The 22,724-nt window shown below is 41.3% G+C and overlaps 1 protein-coding gene across 1 annotated transcript in view; it reads right to left on the reverse strand.

The window, feature by feature from the left end:
- Window positions 1–16,927, reverse strand: part of LPCAT (lysophosphatidylcholine acyltransferase) — a 109,072-nt gene extending 92,145 nt beyond the window's left edge. Inside the window, exons 1-2 of the mRNA XM_080271641.1 lie at window positions 16,783–16,927; window positions 3,207–3,352 (exon numbers count right to left, since the gene is read on the reverse strand). Coding sequence (XP_080127767.1) covers window positions 3,207–3,352; window positions 16,783–16,902 — 266 coding nt within the window. The 5' untranslated portion in view covers window positions 16,903–16,927. The remainder of the gene's footprint in view (window positions 1–3,206; window positions 3,353–16,782) is intronic.
- Between the last annotated feature and the right edge of the window lie 5,797 nt (window positions 16,928–22,724).

Here is a 22,724-nt window from a genome sequence, read left to right on the forward strand (position 1 = left end):
TGTGTGTGTGTGTGTGTGTGTGTGTGTGTGTGTGTGTGTGTGTGTGTGTGTGTGTGTGTGTGTGTGTGTGTGTGTGTGTGTGTGTGTGTGTGTGTGTGTGTGTGTGTCAGGAAGGTATATCCGGTGGCTATGAGATAACCAAACCATCTACTAATCCGTTGGTGGTGAAAGACAGGATGTTATGTCAAAAACAAGTCGAAAATGTTGCTCCTGTCCCCCCCTCCCTTCTCGCTCTCTCTGCAACATTTTTAGTCTGTTTTTGACTTCACATCCTTTGCCACTAAAAGACTGACGGCGAGGTAATTTCAAAGCCACTGGATATACCTTCCTCACACACACACACACACACACACACACACACACACACACGATTCTCTTTGCAATAACACGATAAAACTAGAAGGGCACTCAGTGGAGCGCATCTTTCCGATAAAGACAAAGTAATTTCCAGACCACTCTTCATAATGGGTCAGGTCGCGTCCACACGAGCCCTGGAACATGCGTTGATAACACAGCTGGCAACATGCTTGGATGCATAATTTTGTGCAGCAGTATTTGGACAGATGTACGCAAAGATGTTTCAGTGCAGCTTCGAGTTTACTGGCAACAGAGGTGATGAGATGAATGTGTCCATAGGAGGCAGCTGATACTTCATCATGATGCTGCCGACGTGGTCTGGACGCAGTTGTCCCGACCATGTCTGCAGCTTGTTCGTTAACGTGTTGTTCACATGTTGCCAGTACTTGTTCTTGCAAACGTATGGACGCGTACTTGGGTTATCTCATCACTGATTAGGATTTCGCAAAAAGTGTTTTCCGGATTCAGAATCTGTAATACGATCCGGATCGGTCCCAACAGTTAATCGATTGTTCCCTGGGACATGGGCTATCTACCCACCAAATCTGGTTCAAATCTCTGTTTTAGTTTTTGGGTAATACTGCTAAAATACAAACAAACAAACAAACAGGGGTGAAAACATATTCTCCTTGTCGGAGAGAATAAACTGATTAATAACTGTACCATTTACTCAGTCGATGCAGTATAAAAAAAATGCCAAAACACACACACACACACACACACACACACACACACAGCTTGCCCTGCTCGATAAAATAAACTGATTTACTCCTCCACGAATCCATAGCCGTACGTAACACCTGTGATTCTGACATGGGCCTTAATGTGTTAATTACCTTAAAATTAGCTAGTAAAATAAGTAACTCCACATTTTACACTATCTGGCAAAGGTTAAATTTTATAATTATGCGCATATGATGAGCTTATACATAATCGTTTCCGGTAGGCTATCCAGCAATATACAAAACCAATACACTGCTGCAAAATTAATAGAAACAGTGGACACGTGTATACCGGTATATACTGTAGACAGAGAGAGAAACAGTGCTCACGATTATACTGGCAAAAACATAAAGCGTACTCCTATGTATTAATAGAAATAAGAAATACTCATGAGCCTACCAGCATATATTAAATACACACTTTTTTGTATTAAACTGGCATAAACAGTGTTCATGTATGTACCGATACATATTATAAGCAGTGCTCATGTATTCTGAAACATCTATTATAACAGGAAGCGGCGACCCCTCTTCCCAAGCTGCCCCCTTACCCCCTTTTCACCTCACCTGTCTAGGTCGTTTGGAGTGTCTGGCGTAATTAAAATGGGGGGGGGGCGGTAAGAGGCCGCTCACCTGCTAGAACCTAAACATTCCTGTTCTACCCACGACTTATCTCTCACTATAATAAGAAAAAAAAATAGTTAACTAAATTCTGTGAACAAGCATAACAAGTTGCACATGCTCATATGGAAACTACACTAACCTTTTCTAATCTCGACAATACACTGAAAATAAGGGTTAGTGACTCGCAACAAATAATAAAGCTTAAAATGAAAAGTTTGTGTTGAAATATTAATCTTTCCAAACCGAAGACGTTTTTTTCAGTTATTCCTGCTACCCACCAGACTGTTCCACTTACCTAGAAGGAGACAATTTCACGGTGGAAGGAGTTTATTGGTGATATTTCTCAACTCTTCAGTGGGATGTTTCCCTAAAGTTAACTAAAACCATATTGAGGTAATAGGAAAAAAAAGACGTCACCAGAGAGAAGTTAAATGAAGTAAAATTATGGAAAAAAAGAAGAAACTAACAGAGTGAGTGTAGGAATATAGGGGTTAAAAATAAATAAAGGAAGAAACTACCTGAGTAAAGCATCAGCACACAGAGGTGAGAGCAGGGGCAGGTATGGGCTAAGGCTGACGACAGCACACACACCACACCTGCTCCTCTCCCACACCTCACACTGGGGTTAACACAACAACTAACCCCCACTCACTCACACCACGGCACACAAACACGGCATTCACAGTTTTTTTTGGGGGGACTGTTTTCTACTACAGCTAATAATTAACAAGTACAATAACACAACCACGCAATGATACACAAACACGGCCGAGTCGGGCATTTTTCAGGCCTAATATTTTCTAACATAGCAAATATCACACTACAGTACGAGTATATAACCAGTAGTCGACGCATATGGCCAGCTTAGCATGAGAACCTGAATACAAAAACAAACCTTCTAAACAATAACATCACTACCAGTAAAGAAAATTAATGGAATACTGTGTATCAGATAGGTCAGCTAACCAAATCAGACCCTACTATCAGATAGGTCAGCTAACCAAATCAGACCCTTAATATCAGGGGAAAAAAAAAAACGAGGTGTCAGCTGCTTAGTGCCATAAAGACGCCTTGGCACAAGGAGTAAAAAAAACAAAAAAAACAAAACAGTGTTTGCAAGGCGCTTAGGAGAAAGAAAGCGGTACAAGTGGTTTCAGAGATGAGGTTGTGTTCACGAAATGTTTTACACGATGTTTAGAACGAGCGGGTGCTCAGAAAATACTTAAAATAAAAACAGGCGGCGTTTATATGATGTTTTAAAATGGTAGGCAGCGTTTACAAGCTTTTTTTTTTTTAAGAAGTCAGTGTTTACAATGTTAAAAAAAAAAAAAAAAGGACGGCGTTTACAAGATGTTTAAAAGAAAGGAGTCGGTGTTTACAATATATTAAAAAACGGAGACAATGTTTACAAGACGTTCAGAAAAAAAGGCACAGTGTTTACAAGATGTTTTTAAAAGCCTGGAAAAAAAGGCCTGCGTTTACTAGGTGTTTACATAGACCTACCGACGCCACCCGCTCATGGGCTTGGCAGCGAGCTCCTCCCTGGACAGCCCCCATAGCCCAGCCGTGGCCAGGACGTAGGCGATCAGGAGGCATATGATGATTCCCAGCACACGGAGAGGCAGCACGAAGATTGACATGAACACCAGCTGCAACAAGAGAAACATTATCATTATTATCATCACTATTACTACTATATAACTTATCAAGCATAACCTCATGAATACTCAATGGCAATGAATAAATACCCAGCAATTGGTTAGCCATGTAATTCAGTTCATGGGACAATTTATCGTATTAGCTACACTACATCACTGTCTTGGTAGCAGACAGATATGAACAATACGGTATGTCAGCTTCCATAATAGCGATATAATCACATGAAATATTACCGGCACGGAATGGGATGATAGCTAAAATGGGATACCTTAAAATCATCATCATCATCATCATCATCATCATCATCATCATCATCACCATCATCATCATCATTATAATCATCATCATCACCACCACCACCACCATCATCATTCACTGTTTTGGCAACACGAACGCCGATATAAACAATGAAAGAAAACAAAAAACAGTCTTTTTGAACCGTTTAAAATAAAATAAAAATCCAGCATGGTAACAGTAAGCCACGCTATGGAGGCACGGAATTAGTTACCGGTAAGGATTCTAAGAGAGAGAGAGAGAGAGAGAGAGAGAGAGAGAGAGAGAGAGAGAGACAGACAGACAGACAGACAGATAGACAGACAGAAATAGCCTACCTTGGCACCACACCCAGCTAACTGTAGGGGTACGGGCTCGTTCAAAGCTCCATGGGCTATAGCTTTCTCTTTCTCCAGGCCTAAGCTATGCATTCCTTGGCACACGATCTGGCAAGAAGCCTTTTCCTCGCAAACAGTTTTATTTTCATATCAACCTGGCATCTCACGGTAAAAGTTAAGAAGTAGGTAGGCTCCTGTACCCTTTTTACTCTAACTTGGCCTGAAATTGCGGTCCCTCCATCTTGAATACGAAACTGGAGCATGAAATAAACACTTGAATAAGATGCTAGTCACGAAGAAGTGCTATGGAAACTATACGTATATATACGAGTAAAGCCAGAGTACTGTGTGATTCCGCCACTGAACTACGTAACAGGCTGCAAAAGGACTGAAATCTGGACGAAGTTAAATTAAAAGAACTATAATTTAGAGATACCGTACGTACCGCTGGACCCAAAGAAGTCAATAACCACACTAACCTACTATTTAAAGATGTTACATTAGTCTGTACCAATTAGACGGAACGTACCGTACACTAGTTACAGATACCGGTAAGAACTTTAGTACCTGCTGCCTGACCTATAATAGACATTAACCTACAATATAAAGATAAGCTACATTAATCTTTACCATGTATTGATGTCACAATATCCTACCACTTAAGAGATAAATATCCAATACAAAAACCCATTAAGAGATAAGTGCCCAAGTTGCCTACAGGAGAGAACAATTAAGCTTCCATTTAAAGATAAGCTCCAACTGTACCATTTAAAGGTGGGTAAGCAAAACTCCCTACCACCGACCTTACCTAGTAGTGATAAACGTGCCAGGGTAGCCAACTATTAAGAAAGACAAAGTAACCTATAGCAAGACCAGATTAACCTACCATTTAAAGGTTAAGTTACACCGGCCAATAGATTCGCTGTACCAGGGTAGCCAACAATTAAGAAAGACAAAGTAACCTATAGCAAGACCAGATTAACCTACCATTTAAAGGTTAAGTTACACTGGCCAATACTATTTAGAGATTCGTTGTACCGGGAGGAAATATGAAACAAGATACAGACAGCCGACCGAAGTGTGTGTAATCAACTACCCACTCACCAGAATTAGGTTAGGCCCAGCTAAGGCGTCTCTCTCTCTCTCTCTCTCTCTCTCTCTCTCTCTTTCTCTCTCTCTCTCTCTCTCTCTCTCTCTCTCTCTCTCTCTCTCTCTCTCTGTGCATTAAGACTATGTTGTGTAGGCGGTATCATACTGGCACACTGTATATTGTGCTATCCCGGAAGCACTCTAGGATGTTATTTGCCAGAAGTGTTAACCCTTTTTCATAAGCAGGGGTCGATGGCAGTTACCTTCATCATAATTTGGATGTCGTGGCCTCGTGCACAAAATCGTAACACACAGGAATTACACTCATTAAAATACTACCTAATAATTCACGTCAGTAACTACATACGGTAAACAAAACGAACACATTTTATTCCTTATATCCCTTGCAAAATACGAAGCCTAAATCACATGGCTCGGAAGAATTAACAGGTAGTTATATCAGTAATAATAATAATAATCATCATTATCATCATCATCATCATCATCATAATCCATCCATCCATCATCCGATCCTATGTTGTCCCATGAGATGCGTAGGAACCCGGGGCTGGGCAAAATTGGTCCTGACATTTACGATGAGAGGGACCAGCCTCACTCATCCCTGGGTGACATTACGTGTGCAGTAAGTCCCTACCACCCCTTAGATAGCCTACACAGGCTCAATCCGACTGGAGTGCCCTAATTACCCACTAAACCACCAGGCGCCATAATTTGGTTATATGGGTTACCACCCAGCATATGAAATAGTTTCCTGGTGTAGGCTACAGGAAACCATTTGGCTTGTCACTCAGTGTAGAGTCACCAATACGCAGAAGGAAGAGGAATGAATGAGGGAAAAAAACACAGAAGAGGAAATTTAAAGTCACCCGTAGGCAGAAGGATGAGGAACGAATGAAAGGAAGAAAGACAGAAGAGGAAGGAAGGAAGAGAGCAATGCGCAGACACCCAGAGCAGCACGACATCGAGTGGGTGGATGGTGGGCGCCCCCACCTACGACAAAGAATAATAATAATAATAATAATAATGTGTAACAATGATGTAAATGGTCTCTCGTCATCTGAAGGTCATAGAACAACAACTGCTGTTGATGTGTAATAAGTATGGTAGTGTGCGGAGTAAATGAGTGCGGGGGAGAAGGAAGAGAGACTTATAAGAAACAGAAGCAGGACTCCTTGCAACAGTTTTTTTATACGGTATATACTCTGGGCCGTATCATAAACCCCTTTCAATCTGATGAAGTGTTTTCAAATAAATTCTCGCTACTATCAGACTATTTTATTCTGATAGCTCAAGAAGACCTCAAAGTAGCGATGGAAAAAATAAATTTAACCTAACCTAACCTAACCTGACCTAACTCCTGTTTGAAAAGCCTCTTCTAAACTAAATAAAGTCATCTGAAGGTAGGTCAAACAAAATGAAAATAGACACAAATACACTAAAGGAGTAAAAACAGAGAAGGCGAGTGTATGCAATCCCCCCTCCACCTCCTAAATATTGACGTTTATTTATGAAACTTCTTGTTAATGTTGGATAAAATCAGCCTGCATCCCACATTATAGCGTAGGGCAGCACCGACACAAATAGGTGAGCCATGTAATATTCATAATCACAAGCTTCTGAAATTATCGCGAAAAACTAAGAGCTTGTCTACATCTTCGTGGTCTCTGTTTTAACCCCTTAACTCCCGGTGACATCACTGACATGCTTCTTACCGGTACTTCTTTCTTGCTGCCGACAGATGATTTTGCGCAAGTTAGGAAAAGTCTCTCATATCCTAAGGAATTTATTAAGGCTTTTTCTAATCATCTCAGTTCGAAAATGTCTATCCCAGTCTGAATAAAAAATTTTTAGGAAAAGACAAGAGTATACTGAAAATGACATCTCAGGTCCAATTGGTTAATAACACAGTCTGGATCCTACATTCCACAGTGGGGGCGGCACCGATACAGAAAGATCAGACATATACCGTATATTCTATCGTCTTCACATGCCTCAAAATTTTACGGAAAAATCTGGGAGCTTGTCCACACCCACGCGCACTCTCCTAAGCCAGAGATGTAGCTACACGTGCAGTTGGGGGAGGAGAGATTTTTGAGGGTCGTACTTTGTGCTCTGCAGATTCCTAACACATCTTCCTTAGCGAGTTATTCTGCAGTCACACCTCAGTACCTTTTATGTTACTGATGAAAACTATGTCGATATTAAAACAATAGTATAGATATAAAAGAGAATACTAACATGTAATAAGCAAAATAAATAGCCAAGGAAGAGGTGATGCGAAGCCTTCTATGCTACCTAGAATACTATGGCCCTGAGAAACACAAGGGTTGACTCCCCACAAGTGCCAAGACCATGACCCAGATTCACCAACATAGCCTACATACAACCAATTTCATGTCGTAACTATAATTTGTTTCCGTAGGATGGCCAAGGAGAGTACAAGCACCTTTCACAGATATTAATTAAAATCTTAAGTCTTTGTGTTTTGCAGGAATGTTAAGGCAGGGAAGTGCAATAATATTCTAATGTGTCTAGTTCTTCCTGAGAGAGAGAAAAAAAAAAGTTACGACGGAGACTGCTATAGTGACGGCACACCTAAAATCGTAATTTATTTCTGCATATGGCCTGTTAGTAACCTATTCTTACGTTCGATATTTTTTTTAATCAGTGTCCGTTTTCAAGAGATATACTCAGCATAAACGTGTGTATTGAAGTGTAACATTCTTGATGTCACTCAGAAGTGCCAGAAACCCTCCTAAGTTCACGATAACACGGGTCTTGGAGATGTTACTTTAGTCTTATGGATGTGTACGTTGAACTGGTCATGTATTAGCAGACTTCCCAGACCACCATCTCGCCTGTATTTTGCCCCGCAAGGACAGAGGATGTAGCGGCTGGCGTGGTGATGGTATTTACTTAAAGATGTTATTTTCGTCTTGTCAACTGGTATGGTATGTTGGACCTGTGATGGGTTACCAGTGAGTGCTAAGACCATCACGCTGCCTGGGTTCTGCTCACCACTGGACGACCCCACAAGAGGAGTCGCTTACGTGTCGCTGTAAAGATGAGACAGTCTACTGTATATTCGAAGATGTTAATTTTGACCGATGAATGAGTACGCTGAACCTGTGATCCGTTACCAGAGTGCCAAAATCACCACCCAGTCAGTGTTTTGCGCACCAGTGGACGACCTACCGGCACACAGACACAGAGGACATGACCACAGCAATGGTAATGAGGCAGCCTACGTGTGAAAGATATTTTCGTCCTATGAACGAGTGGGTTGAAACTTTGATGCGTTGCGGCGCCAGAGTGCCAACACTAACAAGGACAGAATGCGTGGCAGCTGTAGTGGTAACGAGAGAGTCTACATTTGATGGCATTTGCGACCGATGAATGAGTATATTGAACCTGTGACGGGTTACCAAACAGTGCCAACACCATCACCCCGCCTGTGTTTGGACGATCACGACTTGACAGATGATGTGCTGGCTGGTGATATCAGGCAGTACCGTATATACTTGATGATGTTATTCTGGTGTTATGCATTAGTACGCTGAACGTTTTATGCGTTACCAAAAGAATGCCAAGATCATTACCCTGCCTGTATTTACCCTCCACTGGACGACCACCCCAGGGACAGGGGGTGGCGGTTGCTGCAGTGACGGGGGTAGGCTAAAACTTTATCTTGTGAGTAGCTGTTTTATGTGCGGTAATTATCACTTGCAACCAGTACTTAGGCTATATGCCGTACATCATGCATTATTATACACGGCATATGTACCAGTAACGTATATGATATATACCCGGTACTGCATTATCAATGAACAGCATGTATTTATGCATGTAATTCACCGGGTCGGTCAGGATCACTTGATGGTCGTGATCGTCAGCTTTTACCCTCCCGGAAGGGAGCTGAGAGCTCATATAGTCCGATCTAAGGGCAAGGCTGTGACCTTCACACACCCACACACCCGTCCCCTTGCTCAAGGGGGACAGTAACCACCCACTTCGTCAGTGAAACTTTTCGCAACCTGAGCGAGGCGCGAACTCCCGTCTACCAGATGGCAAGCGAGAACGTTACCACTGCACCAGCGAGCGGTGTATATAAGTGTGTGTGTGTGTGTGTGTGTGTGTGTGTGTGTGTGTGTGTGTGTGTGTGTGTGTGTGTGTGTGTGTGCAAGAAAGAAGGAACCAAAGGACAGGAGTCCGCAACCGTTCCTTCCAAGAAAAAAAAAACAACTAATACAAGAGAGCCAAATTCAAGATCCGTTCATTTCGAGATGCCTGGACACACTGCGTTTGAAAGACTGGAGATCATAGGAAGTAGGAAATACAGACAGAGGGAGACAGTTCCAGAGTTGACCTGTTGCATAAATGAAGGACTAGGAGTAACGGTTAACTCTTGCATTAGATAGTTGGACAGAAAAGGGATGAGAATTTGTTGCAAGACAGGTGCTACGCACCCGCCGTAGAGGTGGAGGGATGCAAGCAGAGAGTTCAGAGGACCAGTGACCACTGAAGTAGCGACAGAAAAGAGATAAAGATACAACAGTGCGGCGAATAGACAGAGGTTGAAAGGAGCCAGTAAGAGGAGAGGAGTTGATAAGACGAAAAGCCTTTGACTCCACCCTATTGAGAGGAGCTGTATGTGAGGAGCCTCCCCACACATGGGAGTTGTACTCTGAACAGGGGCGAATAAAACCCGTGTGTGTGACAATTAGATATTCAGTGAGCTATAAGCGTGTTCATTTACTGTACATAATTTCTACTACAGAAGTTTAGTTCACATACGTCCGTTCCACCATTTTTATTAATGCAGCCACCACTAAAGGTACCGAAAGTAGGCTATTCAACACGTGCAGCAAAATATCCCAATAAAATCGACATCGACAATCATGCTATAAATTATTCCGACTGTAGCTGGCAAGGTATTGATGGCGAGGTGAGAAGGTTTAAGAGTGCAGCACAAACACGAGGTATGTTGACCATCCATTCACTGTACGCTGTACGGTTGGGTAATATGTGCCAGTAGCCACCGGAACAGAAAGGGTGGGATATGAGTTATATACAGTATATACGCCTCTCACGGAAATCATGTGTTGTGAATCATTCTACATATCATTCTGAAACGAATATAAGTTTAATAAACGAAGCACAAAAATTAGTAACAAGCTGCTGTAAGACAAATCGGTGTAATGTTTATGCCGGAAATGGCGACCGCTGCATAAGCCATGCCATGACACAGCCTATGTTACCTGGGATGTGCTAAGTGCCGGTTGAGTCCGAAAATTTCTAACAGTTGTCTTCCAAGTATGAATGGTCTGCGAGAGCAACGCTTAGTTGGCTGATTTCACCGATCGTTCTGGACAACAAGACTGCCCACTACGTACGGTACATAGAGTGTGTGTGTGTGTGTGTGTGTGTGTGTGTGTGTGTGTATGGTATATATATATATATAGATAGATAGATAGATAGATAGACAGATAGATATAGATATAGATAGATAGACAGATCTCTATAATCTATATATATATTTATCTATCTATATACTGTATATATATATACATTCATACATACATATAAATTATATATATATATATATATATATATATATATATATATATATATATATATATATATAATGGTTAGTCAATGAGACAGGGGGTCAGATGCAGGGGGCAAACCTTTATTTTCTTTGACACTAGTGTTCTATACAGCCTACAGCGTGGAGTATCTAGCACTCCACCTCTGTCGAATAGCTTCTGTAGCTACCTAGTTCAAATGGTTTGAAAAATCTCTCCCTACCGGTACGCAGTTTCTGAATGATCCTCTGAAGCCTAATCACATAACAGCTATGCGGTACATGCCTCTAGGATAGCTCCTTATCAGCTACCGATAGTCTACATCCTACCGTACTTTTATTTGTTGGCAAAAGCGAGAGGTCTTTGGTCTCCCTCACGCTGCGAGACCAGGGAAATGAAAAGATCGGCTTAAACCCAGCACTAGGACTAGGCTATGCGAGTTGCATTACGATACAGGCTACCAGGTGGGTCAATCTATTGAAAAGATACATGGCGCGTCCATGTACCCTGTACAAGCAATCTAAACGCTTCTGTTTACGAAGCATTTTAAGCAGAACCCACGGAGATGTTTACATAATTCATTTACATGTCCCTAACAACTAAAGAAACTTTCTGGAGTAACACCAGCCTATATTCCTATCAAAACTTTCCTAAACGACGCTTTACAAATTTCAAGCTACCTTAGCCCTATTCATGTAGAACTATTACAAGTTTGTAAAAATTTCAACTGAGGCGCAATATCATCAAAAGCCACGAATTCTAAGTCTTAATATAATGAAAAAAAAAAAAAAAAAAAGTCAGCGAATTCCTGACACCACAAAAGCAGCAGGCTATTTCGTGTGCGCAAATTCTGTAACGCTCTCCTTCCCCCACATTTCAGCACACTAGCGGCTATTCCGGCTATCCTAGTGCTCTGCCGCGGTTGTTGACATTCCGCCAGGCTCTGTCTGGGAAGCCTTTTGTTACGTTTTCACCCCGGAGGCAAGGCGGCCGTGTGCAAAGCTGTCCTTGTGACCGACTCACTTTTTTACGTTTTTGTTGTTGTTGTTGTTGTTGCTGAGAGAGAGAGAGAGAGAGAGAGAGAGAATTCATACTAGGCTAAAATCTATATCAAACCTCTTCCACCATGATACATAATTCTAAGCATTACAGGCTACTCTGTAGACCTTAAATATGCGTAAAACTGCCATCTCTCCGTCTTGAATGCTGCGCTAAACAAGATTTTAACATTAGAATTCATACATGGATTAGGTGTGCGTAGGGGGCGTACGCTTCCCTATTTTCGTCTGACCGATGATTACTTACTGCAGACTGAAGGAACAACGTTATTTTCCAAATATGATATCAATTTCTTACTGCACCTGATTCTTTTATATCCTTGTACTTCTATGATTAATGCAAGTTATACCAGAAGTACATTTTATTTTTTTTTTAATTGTTTAGATACATGCATTAGATAATTCTGCCGGGAATCATGCCCCCCCTCCCTTTCCAAAGTGCTGGATCTGGCCCTGAACATGGTGCTAGTTACGAAAAAGTTCAGTGGAAAGAATATTCGGTCGCAGTACTGTTTTATTCAGCGAATGAGGGACGGAAAATGAGCTGCTAAATACCGTAACAAAAACTTCCACCACGTTAAAATGAACTATATATACCGGGGTACGGTACTTTTTTCCCTTACACTGTCGGCGCATACAGTAGATGGGGATGATAGTATAATGGACAGTCTTTCAAGATACCTGCAGCTAGAATATATATATATATATATATATATATATATATATATATATATATATATATATATATATACAAAGCACGAAGAACATACCGGTAATAGAAATGCCTCTCCTCTGTCAAAGTTTGAATGGGCCACATATTATAATGTCTATCTATCTATCTATAGCCCGACGCCCTAATCCCGCAAAGGGTGGCCGCAGACAAAACGCCTCCAAGTCACTCTGTCACCCACCATTTGACTCCCCTCCCCCAACTCACCCCCTCCCTCATATACAAATACCCCCCCCCCAAAAAAAAAAGCAGGGAAATTACGATTGTATAATGAACGACGAAGAGCAGACGCGTAATTAGAGGCCCCCCCCCAAAAAAAAAAAAAAAAAAAAACTCACGCAAAGAGCCGGAGCACAATTCAGGGTGAACCAAAAGTTTACCAACACAAGGGAAGGAGCACATCGCAGAATCTCCTCAATATAATGTACACCCTGTTCAATGTAGAATGATATACAGGCACAGAAACAAGCAAGCCTATCTTTCCAAAGTTTGACGAATACACAGCGAAAAAGTAAAACTAGCTGAAAAACGCATTAGAAGTACATTATTCTCGGTATGTTTCGAGAGGAAAGTTCCTTCACAAGGAACCGGGAAGATGGCTATTTCTTTGTACATAAAGAATGTCAATACATTTTTCCTTTGACAATTCCATCATAAACTCTCACCATAAACTTAGATTCTTTTTTTTTAATTTATTCTTTATTTACAATTCACTACAACACTGGTGAAAGCTGTCGCCGAAGGCCGAGGCAAAAAAGGTAGCCTACATGAAAGCATTGGGATACGAGGAAAACTTTATAATGGTTTCCCCTGTCTTTCCTGACGATTCACCACCTTTCCTTCGGTCAATTTTTTTTTTTTTTTACTATTTATTCTTGCCATTTCAAGACGATTTCATTCAACTTTGCAGACACTTAGAACTGAGGGGATAGATTTAGCCTTCGTTAACCCATTCATTATATTTTCTGTTTTCTTCAGACGATTTCATTCAATGTAGAAGCTTTCCAAGATAACTTTATTGCCTTCATTAGCCTTTTCATTACATTCTTTCTATCTCCAGACGATTTCATTCAGCTTAGGAAATACTTCGAACTGGCGGGGTTGGATATAGCTTCTTTAACCCTTCAATACAAAATTTCTCAAGTTTAATAAAATCACCTGAAAGAAACTAAAAAAAAAATAATACCGTACGTCACCGGACGGAAAGGGTTAATTTGGCGTTTGCTTTTTTATTTCTGCAGCTCAATTCCCGGTGCTTAATGACAAAATGAGACTACCCGTACTGCGGTTCTACATCAATTTTAGCGCACTTTTTCGTTACTAGTATTGTAGTGTTCATCTCTATTAAAGATGGAGAGAAGGCAATTATAGGTCGTTAATGCGGGCGGAGAGTAGCCTACCCATGTACTAGTGCTTCTGGATCAGGGAGTATCAGGAGAAGAGAGAGAGAGAGGAGAGAGAGAGAGATTAAAGAAAACGAGGGCTTTCTTACTAAATGAGCTTCCCTGCAATTTTTTTTCCAATAAAAATGTCACGACTATGGACCGAATGTCGAAGTCAATCATGTAGCTACTCTTTTCCTCATAGGCCTAATCATCAATAAACTGAACCCTGAAAGGAAAATGAGATTCGTTTCTTACACTTCGAAATCCCCCTAGAGCCACTCTTGTTAAGTTCCACAAAATCATTCTACAGATATCACGTAAAATGCTTGAGAATTCAGTAAGTGTGCAATATCTGGTATAAGTTTCACGTAAATGTTTAAGTTCACACGTACGACAGTAATTTACCGTAGGTTGTTTAGGAACCTCGTTGCACTTCTTCCTCAGCGATTTATTTTGCATCTTACACCTTAAACATACACTTGTACGTTACGAAACCTTATTTATATCCCTTTAGTACTGCCACTGTTTGCATCAATAGCATGCACGTTGATGCTGAGCTGCAATGTGCAGAATAAATAAATAAGGTATAGGCTTTACGAAACCTCAAAAACCACTCAGAATAAAACTCCTGCTACTCTCTGTTCTCTGTTGCTTCTGAGTCCAGTGCATACCTGCTTCAGTCGGGATCAACCACATGCCCTCAAAGTTACTCATTTGTTATCACCGCCAATACCTAGCCTTAAACATAACAGAAAAAGGGTACGGTAGGAAGCTCAGTTACGGTAAGTGATATTTGGCACTCTCAAGTGTAACTGAATATTAAGGTACGATACCGTACATTTAATGGTTGTAGATGTCAGATGAGTCGCTAACACAGTCATCTGACCGGTATGAAGTTGGTGCAGGCCATTCTCCTCAGGAAAAAATAAACAAAACACATGGGCAGGGCCCTGTACCACATCTTATAAGGATCACACCAGGCATTATGCAAGCTACGAATGCTGACAATTATACGGCCAAGGATAAGAGTTGTATTTAACTGCGTCTACATCACACTTTGGGCGTGTCCTTCGTTTTCCTTCCTGAAACACTGTATCACAAAGAATCACCTGTGGACAGAGGAACACGCCACGCCGCTCTCAGTTTAGAAATATTAACCAACAGTGAAATGGGAAGTGGTGGAAATATTAAGAACCTGTCACCCGACTGTACACTGGCTACAAAGCGTCTGATCTAGTTAATGCTTGCAATATCACAGACACTGTCATACAGTTTCCAAGTCCAAATATATGGCAGCCACTGATGTTCTGAATCAGAACAAGCAACCCGATTACACAATACCGTACGTCCGTAACATGCATGGCATATTACGAACGCGCGGTGTTTCAAGCAGGGCTGGTTCTGGATACAAGCGGCTGCTTGGGGCTCCCTGTGCCTGTAAGGGACCTCGAACAAGAAAAGAAGAAAACTATACCCGAAATTAATTTGATAAGATCAAATGTAGTTAGACAATTGTGAAAGAAAATAACGTTTTTTATACAGCAGGTGTAACCAAGAACAAACGACATTTCGTACCTGTATGTATAGTGTATAGCTACAGAATGTAATATTAATGACTATTAGTGTGATGTTTATGTGGACTTAATCACCATTAGGTAAAATGCAGATAGGGTATATACTACATTACGGAGCTCTCAAATATAATTCAGCTCAAGGTTCCCAGGAAAAAACCAGCACTGGTTTCAAAAGCACATCTAACTTGACTGGAACTGGGTACATGACTGCCACTTCTGCCGGCTACTTCACTATGGAAGTGGATCGGGATGTCAGTAGACCAGTATGTTACACTGCAGCGTAGCCTAGTGAGGCTGAAGGGAATCTATGAGAGTTGATAAGACGAAAAACCTCTGAGTCCACTCCTTTTATAAATGCTTTATGTGGTGAGACCCCACCTGTGAGATCTGAAGGCCTATTCCATTCATGGGAGAGGGTACTACCTTCGTAGCGATATTAGAAAAAAAAAAAAATACGCAAGAGGAAGAAAAGAGCAGCAGATTATAAAAACTCATTCTCAGTTTCTCACACTCATTAACTCACCTGCGCTCTCTCTCTCTCACTGTCACCGCCATCATAATTACCATGATTACATACGGTACCTCGCTCATCTCCTAAACTATGACTCACAGGCCACTTACGCACGTTGTCATGTACTCACACTCAATCACTCTTTTACACACACACACACACACACACACACACACACACACACACACACTAATTACTCTACCTTTTAATTTTTAACCAGACACTCACCAGCTCATGAACTCTTAAGATAGCCTTTACACACATTCCACCCACTCACTCGAACTTTTTCTCACACTATGTCGCTGTATTACATGTAACCTACGCAACTGTGATTTTGTACCTTTGATCTAAGAAAGAACACTGCAGGTTTACTTTATTCAACCAAAATCAATGAGAAGTAACCTAAATATATGGGAGGTTTTCATAGAGGCGCTTTACCGGTACTTGTGGACACTCCTAACGAGACTGGGTGTAAAAATACTGATGTGTTTCATTAGGCCTATTCAAACATGAGATTTTTGAACGCTGATTCTTGCCGATTGCACGTTATGGAAAATGGGATCTCTGCCGTACATGGAAAAATACGCTGGTCTACTAAAATTTGTTGAATCAATTTGCACAGCACAAGAATATATGACTTAACGAGATAATCTAAGTATGTCTGATTCTCATCAAATGAGTCCGTACCTAGCAACCACAAATCATGGTAATTTATTAACCTACTTGTCTGATTTTGTTTATCGGCTAGTTCCATCCTAAAAACGGTTGTCAATCAAGGTATCTATTCTCATTATTCAGCATGGCAATGAGCAAGTTTTACCAGTGAAATTTCATGATTGTTTATTAAAATACTAACCTTGAACTTGTCATAAGCGGTGTCAAGCTCCAGACGGTGGACGAAGGGATTGAGGAGCTGCGAAGTCTCCTCGATCACCGGCGCCCGCTCCTCTCCTTCCTTCTCAGTCATCTTACACATCGAGCCCTGTCTCACACCAGCTCACTGAAACTCCTTCGTATCACCACGTTCACTCACTGTCACTGGTTATTTTTTTCAAGTTCGGAGATCACCATCGTGTTAGAGTTCGGTTAAAGCTCTTGGGTCATTTAATCCTCAGATTCTCAACAATCAATCCCTGAGGCTAATTATTATCATCATGCTGTTTTCCGACACAATAGTTCAGTCTGATCATGCTCAAGATCACTCTACATCAATATGTTGACCGGAGACGTATAATCAGTGCAAATGTTCCATAATGAAAGAAATTTCATATGAAACGCAGAACAGAACAATTGACACACACCTTCCCTCACAGAGCTCAGTGACAACTGAGAGAGATGCTGCGAAAATGCAGTGGTGCCAGAACACCGAATGAAGATCCCGCCCACATTTTACAGTAAATAGCCCCTAAACAGCAAAATTTCCGACGTTCTTGATTCGAAACAAATGGATAGTGATGAAAATTAAGTAATCTGTTAATGAGCACTTTTACTTTTACTATTATCAAAACAATGTTCATGGCTTTGATTCCCACTCTAGTGGGCCTATACCCTATACCTTGTTACATCGAATATTTTCTTTTAAACGCTAAGAAAATGGTAAATCGGAAGAAACTGTAATCAGTGTTTAACAACTTCCAGCTACAAAATAAAGAAGCATACTGATAAAACCACGCACCGTCAAGGAGCTGTTTATTACTTCCAAACTGCAGTATATCGGAATTTGACTTTTTATTGTCAGATCAGACTGTGACTGGCATTCGCAGCAATAGTGGTAACGACAAGAGGAAAACTGGAGCGCGTCGAGAGAGAGAGAGAGAGAGAGAGAGAGAGAGAGAGAGGATGGATGTACGGAGTGTTATTAATAGTTCAAAATAAATTAAATTGAAATCCCAAATAAAAAAAAAACTGAGGTTCCAAAGAAGGAAAATAATTTCTCCAGCGGTTAACAGTACAGGTAACTACTACAATAATTATAACTATAAATACAATACCTAACTGCTGAGTGCTATGGAGAGAGAGAGACAGAGAGAGAGAAATTATATAGTATTCCTTTCATCTGTAAATATGGAAATTTAGCCAATTTTATGTAAACAGCAAACGCGATTTGACAACGGATATCGATATTGTGGGCTAGGGGTGAGAAAGAATAAATTGTGAGCGGTCTGTAACAAAAATGCCCCACTGGATCAATCCCATACCTAATTTCTCCTATTCCTTTCTTGACAAACATTCATATTTTTTTCAGACTACAGGTACCGTATAAACACCTGGGTGTAAAAACGAGTTTTTAGTTGATCGGAACCGTGAAATACTAAAGCTAACAAGACCTCTCTCTCTCTCTCTCTCTCTCTCTCTCTCTCTAATTATGTATTTTGCAATAATCAGACTTAATAGAGTGATACCAGTATAACTCTGCCCATATATATATATATATATATATATATATATATATATCTATATATATATATATATATATATATATATATATATTTGCTTCAGGAGTAATGTGGTATGGAACGTCCTTTTGATTAATTTGGTAAACCTACGGAGGACAAAACTAGCCCAAACTGGCGGAATAGTAACGGGTCTGGTAAAAATGTTTTGAGATGCTTCGCCGTTTGTTTCTGCGCATTGCTGTGCGCACACTATATAATATCAGCTTTTATATTCAACTGAAAGAAAGGCAGAAATGCTTTCTAAGATATTTTGTACTATATTAAAATAGTCTATATGTTTTGTCCTAGGTGCGTATGGGTGTAAGTTGGATATTCTGCGGCGAGTTGTTAGTCTTTTGTGATGTGACGATTTACCAGTTCTTCTTTATTAGTTCACTGCCGTTTCTTTTATGACTACAAAAGAGAAAAACTAAGTTTTTCGTGGAGAAAATTTTAAGTTCATAGAATTAAAACCACAGGATCATATTGAATCGGTTCCAACTCCAATTCTCTTGTAACCAGGCTAATGTAAACAACACAAACTCTTATGGCGGGTGAGTCAGGCTTGGAACTTGTTAATAATTGTTGTTTGCGAAAACTGACAATAAAATATGATGAAAACACTAATACAGAGTCCCAGGGAGTGTGAAAAGTCTCTGAAGGTACGGAAAACTGTGAACTCCTGGCAAGTTTGCGCCTCCAAGCAGTTTCGTGCAGTCATTTACTTGGCTGAATACTTTTAATTCTTCGATGAATCTTGCTTTGCTGTTGGCACAGTAGAAGGGGGCCTCCACTGATTCCAGGACGCTCGTATCCTGCCTCTTTGGTAGCTTGTGGGAGGGTGTTGTGGTGGTAGTGAGAGCTCTTGTAACCTGGTAGGTCCTTGGACTTTCCATTGTCATAACATTCACCATTCTGGTAGTTTGCTGGTCGTTTGGGCCCAAATGTCATTTCTTATTATGTCTGTCCTCATTTGTTTCATTCCCAAATCATTCCAAACCAAACCTCACCAGGGACTGAATTGAATGTGGGCCAGAATGGCTGGGAGTGGTTTTGAGCTGGAATGATCTGTGCTGTTCTGGTATTGGTGGTTTGCACTGTATTTCTCTCTGCCACATGCCTAATTTTCTTTTCTTTTTTTCCCTCTTTTTAAACTCCAGAGCTATTCTGCTGAGGTCTTGCAGCTCTTGTTGCAGGTAACTGAAGAGGTGAGTCTTGGTGTACATAAAGGGGTTGCATATCAGTATGTGAAGTTTTTGTTGTACAGTGATTCACTCTGTCACATGCCTAATTTTCTTTTCTTTTTTTCCCTCTTTTTAAACTCCAGAGCTATTCTGCTGAGGTCTTGGAGCTCTTGTTGCAGGTAATTGAAGAGGTGAGTCTTGGTGTATGTAAAGGGGTAGCATATCTGTATGTGAAGTTTTTATTGTACAGTGAGTTCATATATAGCCAAGGCTATGGTACATATTCTTTTGGGTGGAGGCCCTTATTTTGAACCATAGTTTGAGCCTTCTACTTGAGGATTTTCCAGACATAAATGACTGTACCTCTCTCTCTTCATTCATAGAGAATACAGTACAGTTTGAAGTCCTCGAACATCTCACAGTTGGTAAGTGCTTCACTCCTTGGATCATAAGAGTGAATGCTGTTTGGATGGCTTCAAGGGTAGTGATATTTCAGATCTTGTAGAGAGATAACACCTGGCAGCATTTACAGTACTGTATTGTACTTTGTTTCTGATAGCACAGAATTTTTCCACAGAGCCAGTAGCTACTTACAGTTCCCTTCCTAATCCAGAAGGTTCTTAGGATTCCACCGCTCATTTTGATATGGTTCTACAAATTTTAGTTCAGTAGTTATGATAATTGCTGCATTCTTGCTTGTGTAGATCCATGGGTCTTTCATGGGGTCCTCGTCCTGATTTGATCACTGCGGAGATAGTAGTAGGAGTAGTTGTTCCCAAGGCAGTGTGGCCCAACAGCCCCGAGTCCCTAAGGAGGGCCATGGCCGAGGCCGGGCTTTCCCACAGAGCTCTCAAGGAGTGTAGCCTATGTTGTGTTGTTGGCATAGGTGATTGTGTGCAATGCAGTCTTCCATGATGTGCTTAATAGTATGGGGTGCTGTGTTGCATTTTTGACAGTCATCAGCGAAGGAGTCATCCATTCTCTTCTGATAACTCAAGAGGGCTGGATGATGCCCACATCTCAGCCTGGCCAGGTGGACCCTGTCCTCACGAGAGAGATAGGATTCAGAAGGATGGATATTAGGAGGCCGTGCATGCAGCTGTGTGTTGTCTTTAAGTGACTGAATGGAGTGGTGAGTGAATTGAGCATGGATGATATGCTTCTGGAAGCTGGTCTGAGGCAGGGGAGAGGGGGGGGGGAGATGACAGTATTTGAGTATGATATCGTGTGCTGGGTGTTGTTTTGATGTTCCTTGGTGTGTGTGGATGTGCTGCCATGTAGTGCAGGGGATGTTGTGGGTTTGTGGAGGCTGCAGCGAGAATTTGGGTGCCTGTCGTGTCTAAGTGATCCTTGACTTTGAGGACTTTGGTTCCTAGCTATAGGTGGTCTGTGGGTGTAGGAGCTGTGCAGCTTGTGATTATTTTTAAAGCCTTGTTCTGTATGGTCTGTAGAGTGTTGTAGTGTGTTTTAGTGAGGTTAGGAGCCCAATCAAGGCTCGCATAATTCATCACTGAACATACGGTATATATTGTTTGTATACTGTGTTGGTGGTTTCTTTGTTGTGTCCAAATGTTGTATGGACAAGTGTCCTCAAGGCATTGAGTCTTGGTGTTACTGTTGCTCTACTGTCCAGTTTGTGAGAAGGGTCACTGTAGATATGGCTGGGGCTATTTTAAGCCTGTTTGTGGTGAACCATTCGTGTAGTGTGTTGAGGTAAGGTTGGAGGATGTGTGCAGCTGTGTTTGCATTTTGGTGTGTACATGTAAGTGTTATTTCATCTGCACAGGAAGCTATGTGTATCTGTGGTGTGTGGGGTGTGGGTATGTCGTGCATGTATAAGTTAAAGAGTGTAGGGGACAAAACAGATCCTTGGGGTCACCATTTGTGAAGTTTCTGATGTTCAAAGACTGACCGGCAAATGTTACATATGAACATCTGCTTACTAAGTAGTTTGCCAGCCATCTTTTTGTGTTATTGTGCATGTTTGTGTTGAATATTTTGTTTGTGAAGTTGTGGCGGGGGATGGCATCAAAAGCTTTGCTAATGCCTAGTGTGACTAGGAGTGTTCTGTGTGGTGGCATAGCTGAATTCATGCCATCAAAAACTCTCTGTTTAAGGTCTGTAAGAAGAGTGTTTGTAGAGTGTAGTGACCTAAAGCCATGTTGTGAAGGGGCTAGGGGGGTGTGAGGTGTAACTAGTTGTAGTACCAGTTGTTCAGTGACTTTTGAAGGGATGCAGAGGGGTGTGATTGGGCGGTGTGAGGAAGGTAACTTGGGGTCTTTGTTGGGTTTAGGGATAGTGATGATAATGCCATGCTTCCAGATGTTGGGCATTATGTTGTGTGAGTAGCTGTAGTTTGATATGTTGGTGAGTGCTATGTATGCCTTGTGGTCCAGGGTGTTTCAGGTGAATGTTGCTTACGGTGTCTGGTCCACAGGCAGATGAGTGCTTAAGGTTGCTAATGATGTGGTTTGGCTGGTTGTAAGTGAAAGGTGTGTAGTCTGGGTCTGTGGGGAACTTTCTCTTACGTCGGTCGTCGCGATGGAGGTTTAGATGGCCGACATGTGAAAAGTGATTGATGAGAGTGTTTGCTTGATGTGTAGTATGTCATCAAATGTTAGGATTGTGATTGAAGAGTAGAGAGGAAGGATGGGACTTGAATATATTGTATTGGTCCTGTGATGAGGAGGGGTAGATTGAGATAGTTTTGGCATGTTGAGAGGTTTGAGGATGACAGTTGGGTGCAGGTAAGAAGCATGAACACTGGGGTTAGGGTTGCAAGAGAGAGACCAAAAAAAGACCTGGGATGAAGTCACAGAGTGTGACCTTAGGGATAAGGGTCTGGATAGGGAGGCTGCCAGAGATCGAGCAGTGTGGATAGCTGCCATTAGGTGACCAAGGCTAATGCATGCAAGCATGTTGGAACCTTTATAAATGATATAGTATGAATGATATGATTATCAGCTGACAGAGTCCTCTCTAATACAGTGCCCATTTTTTTTTTTTTTTTCTTTTAAAGTATAGTTTAATGCGATTGCCTGTAATTTGAGAAGGATTAGGTAAGCTAGAGGCCTGCTTGATTCTTCTCAGCAAAATTTATGTTTCTCATGGAGCCTTTCAACTTGCATTCTTGTTACAGGTAGCTGCTGATGTCATAATTACAGGTCTCTGTGTAGACC

The sequence above is a fragment of the Coenobita brevimanus genome, chromosome 47 (genome assembly GCF_032717465.1).
Source record: "Coenobita brevimanus isolate Jiangsu-jjx chromosome 47, ASM3271746v2, whole genome shotgun sequence".
NCBI classification, from domain to species: domain Eukaryota; kingdom Metazoa; phylum Arthropoda; class Malacostraca; order Decapoda; family Coenobitidae; genus Coenobita; species Coenobita brevimanus.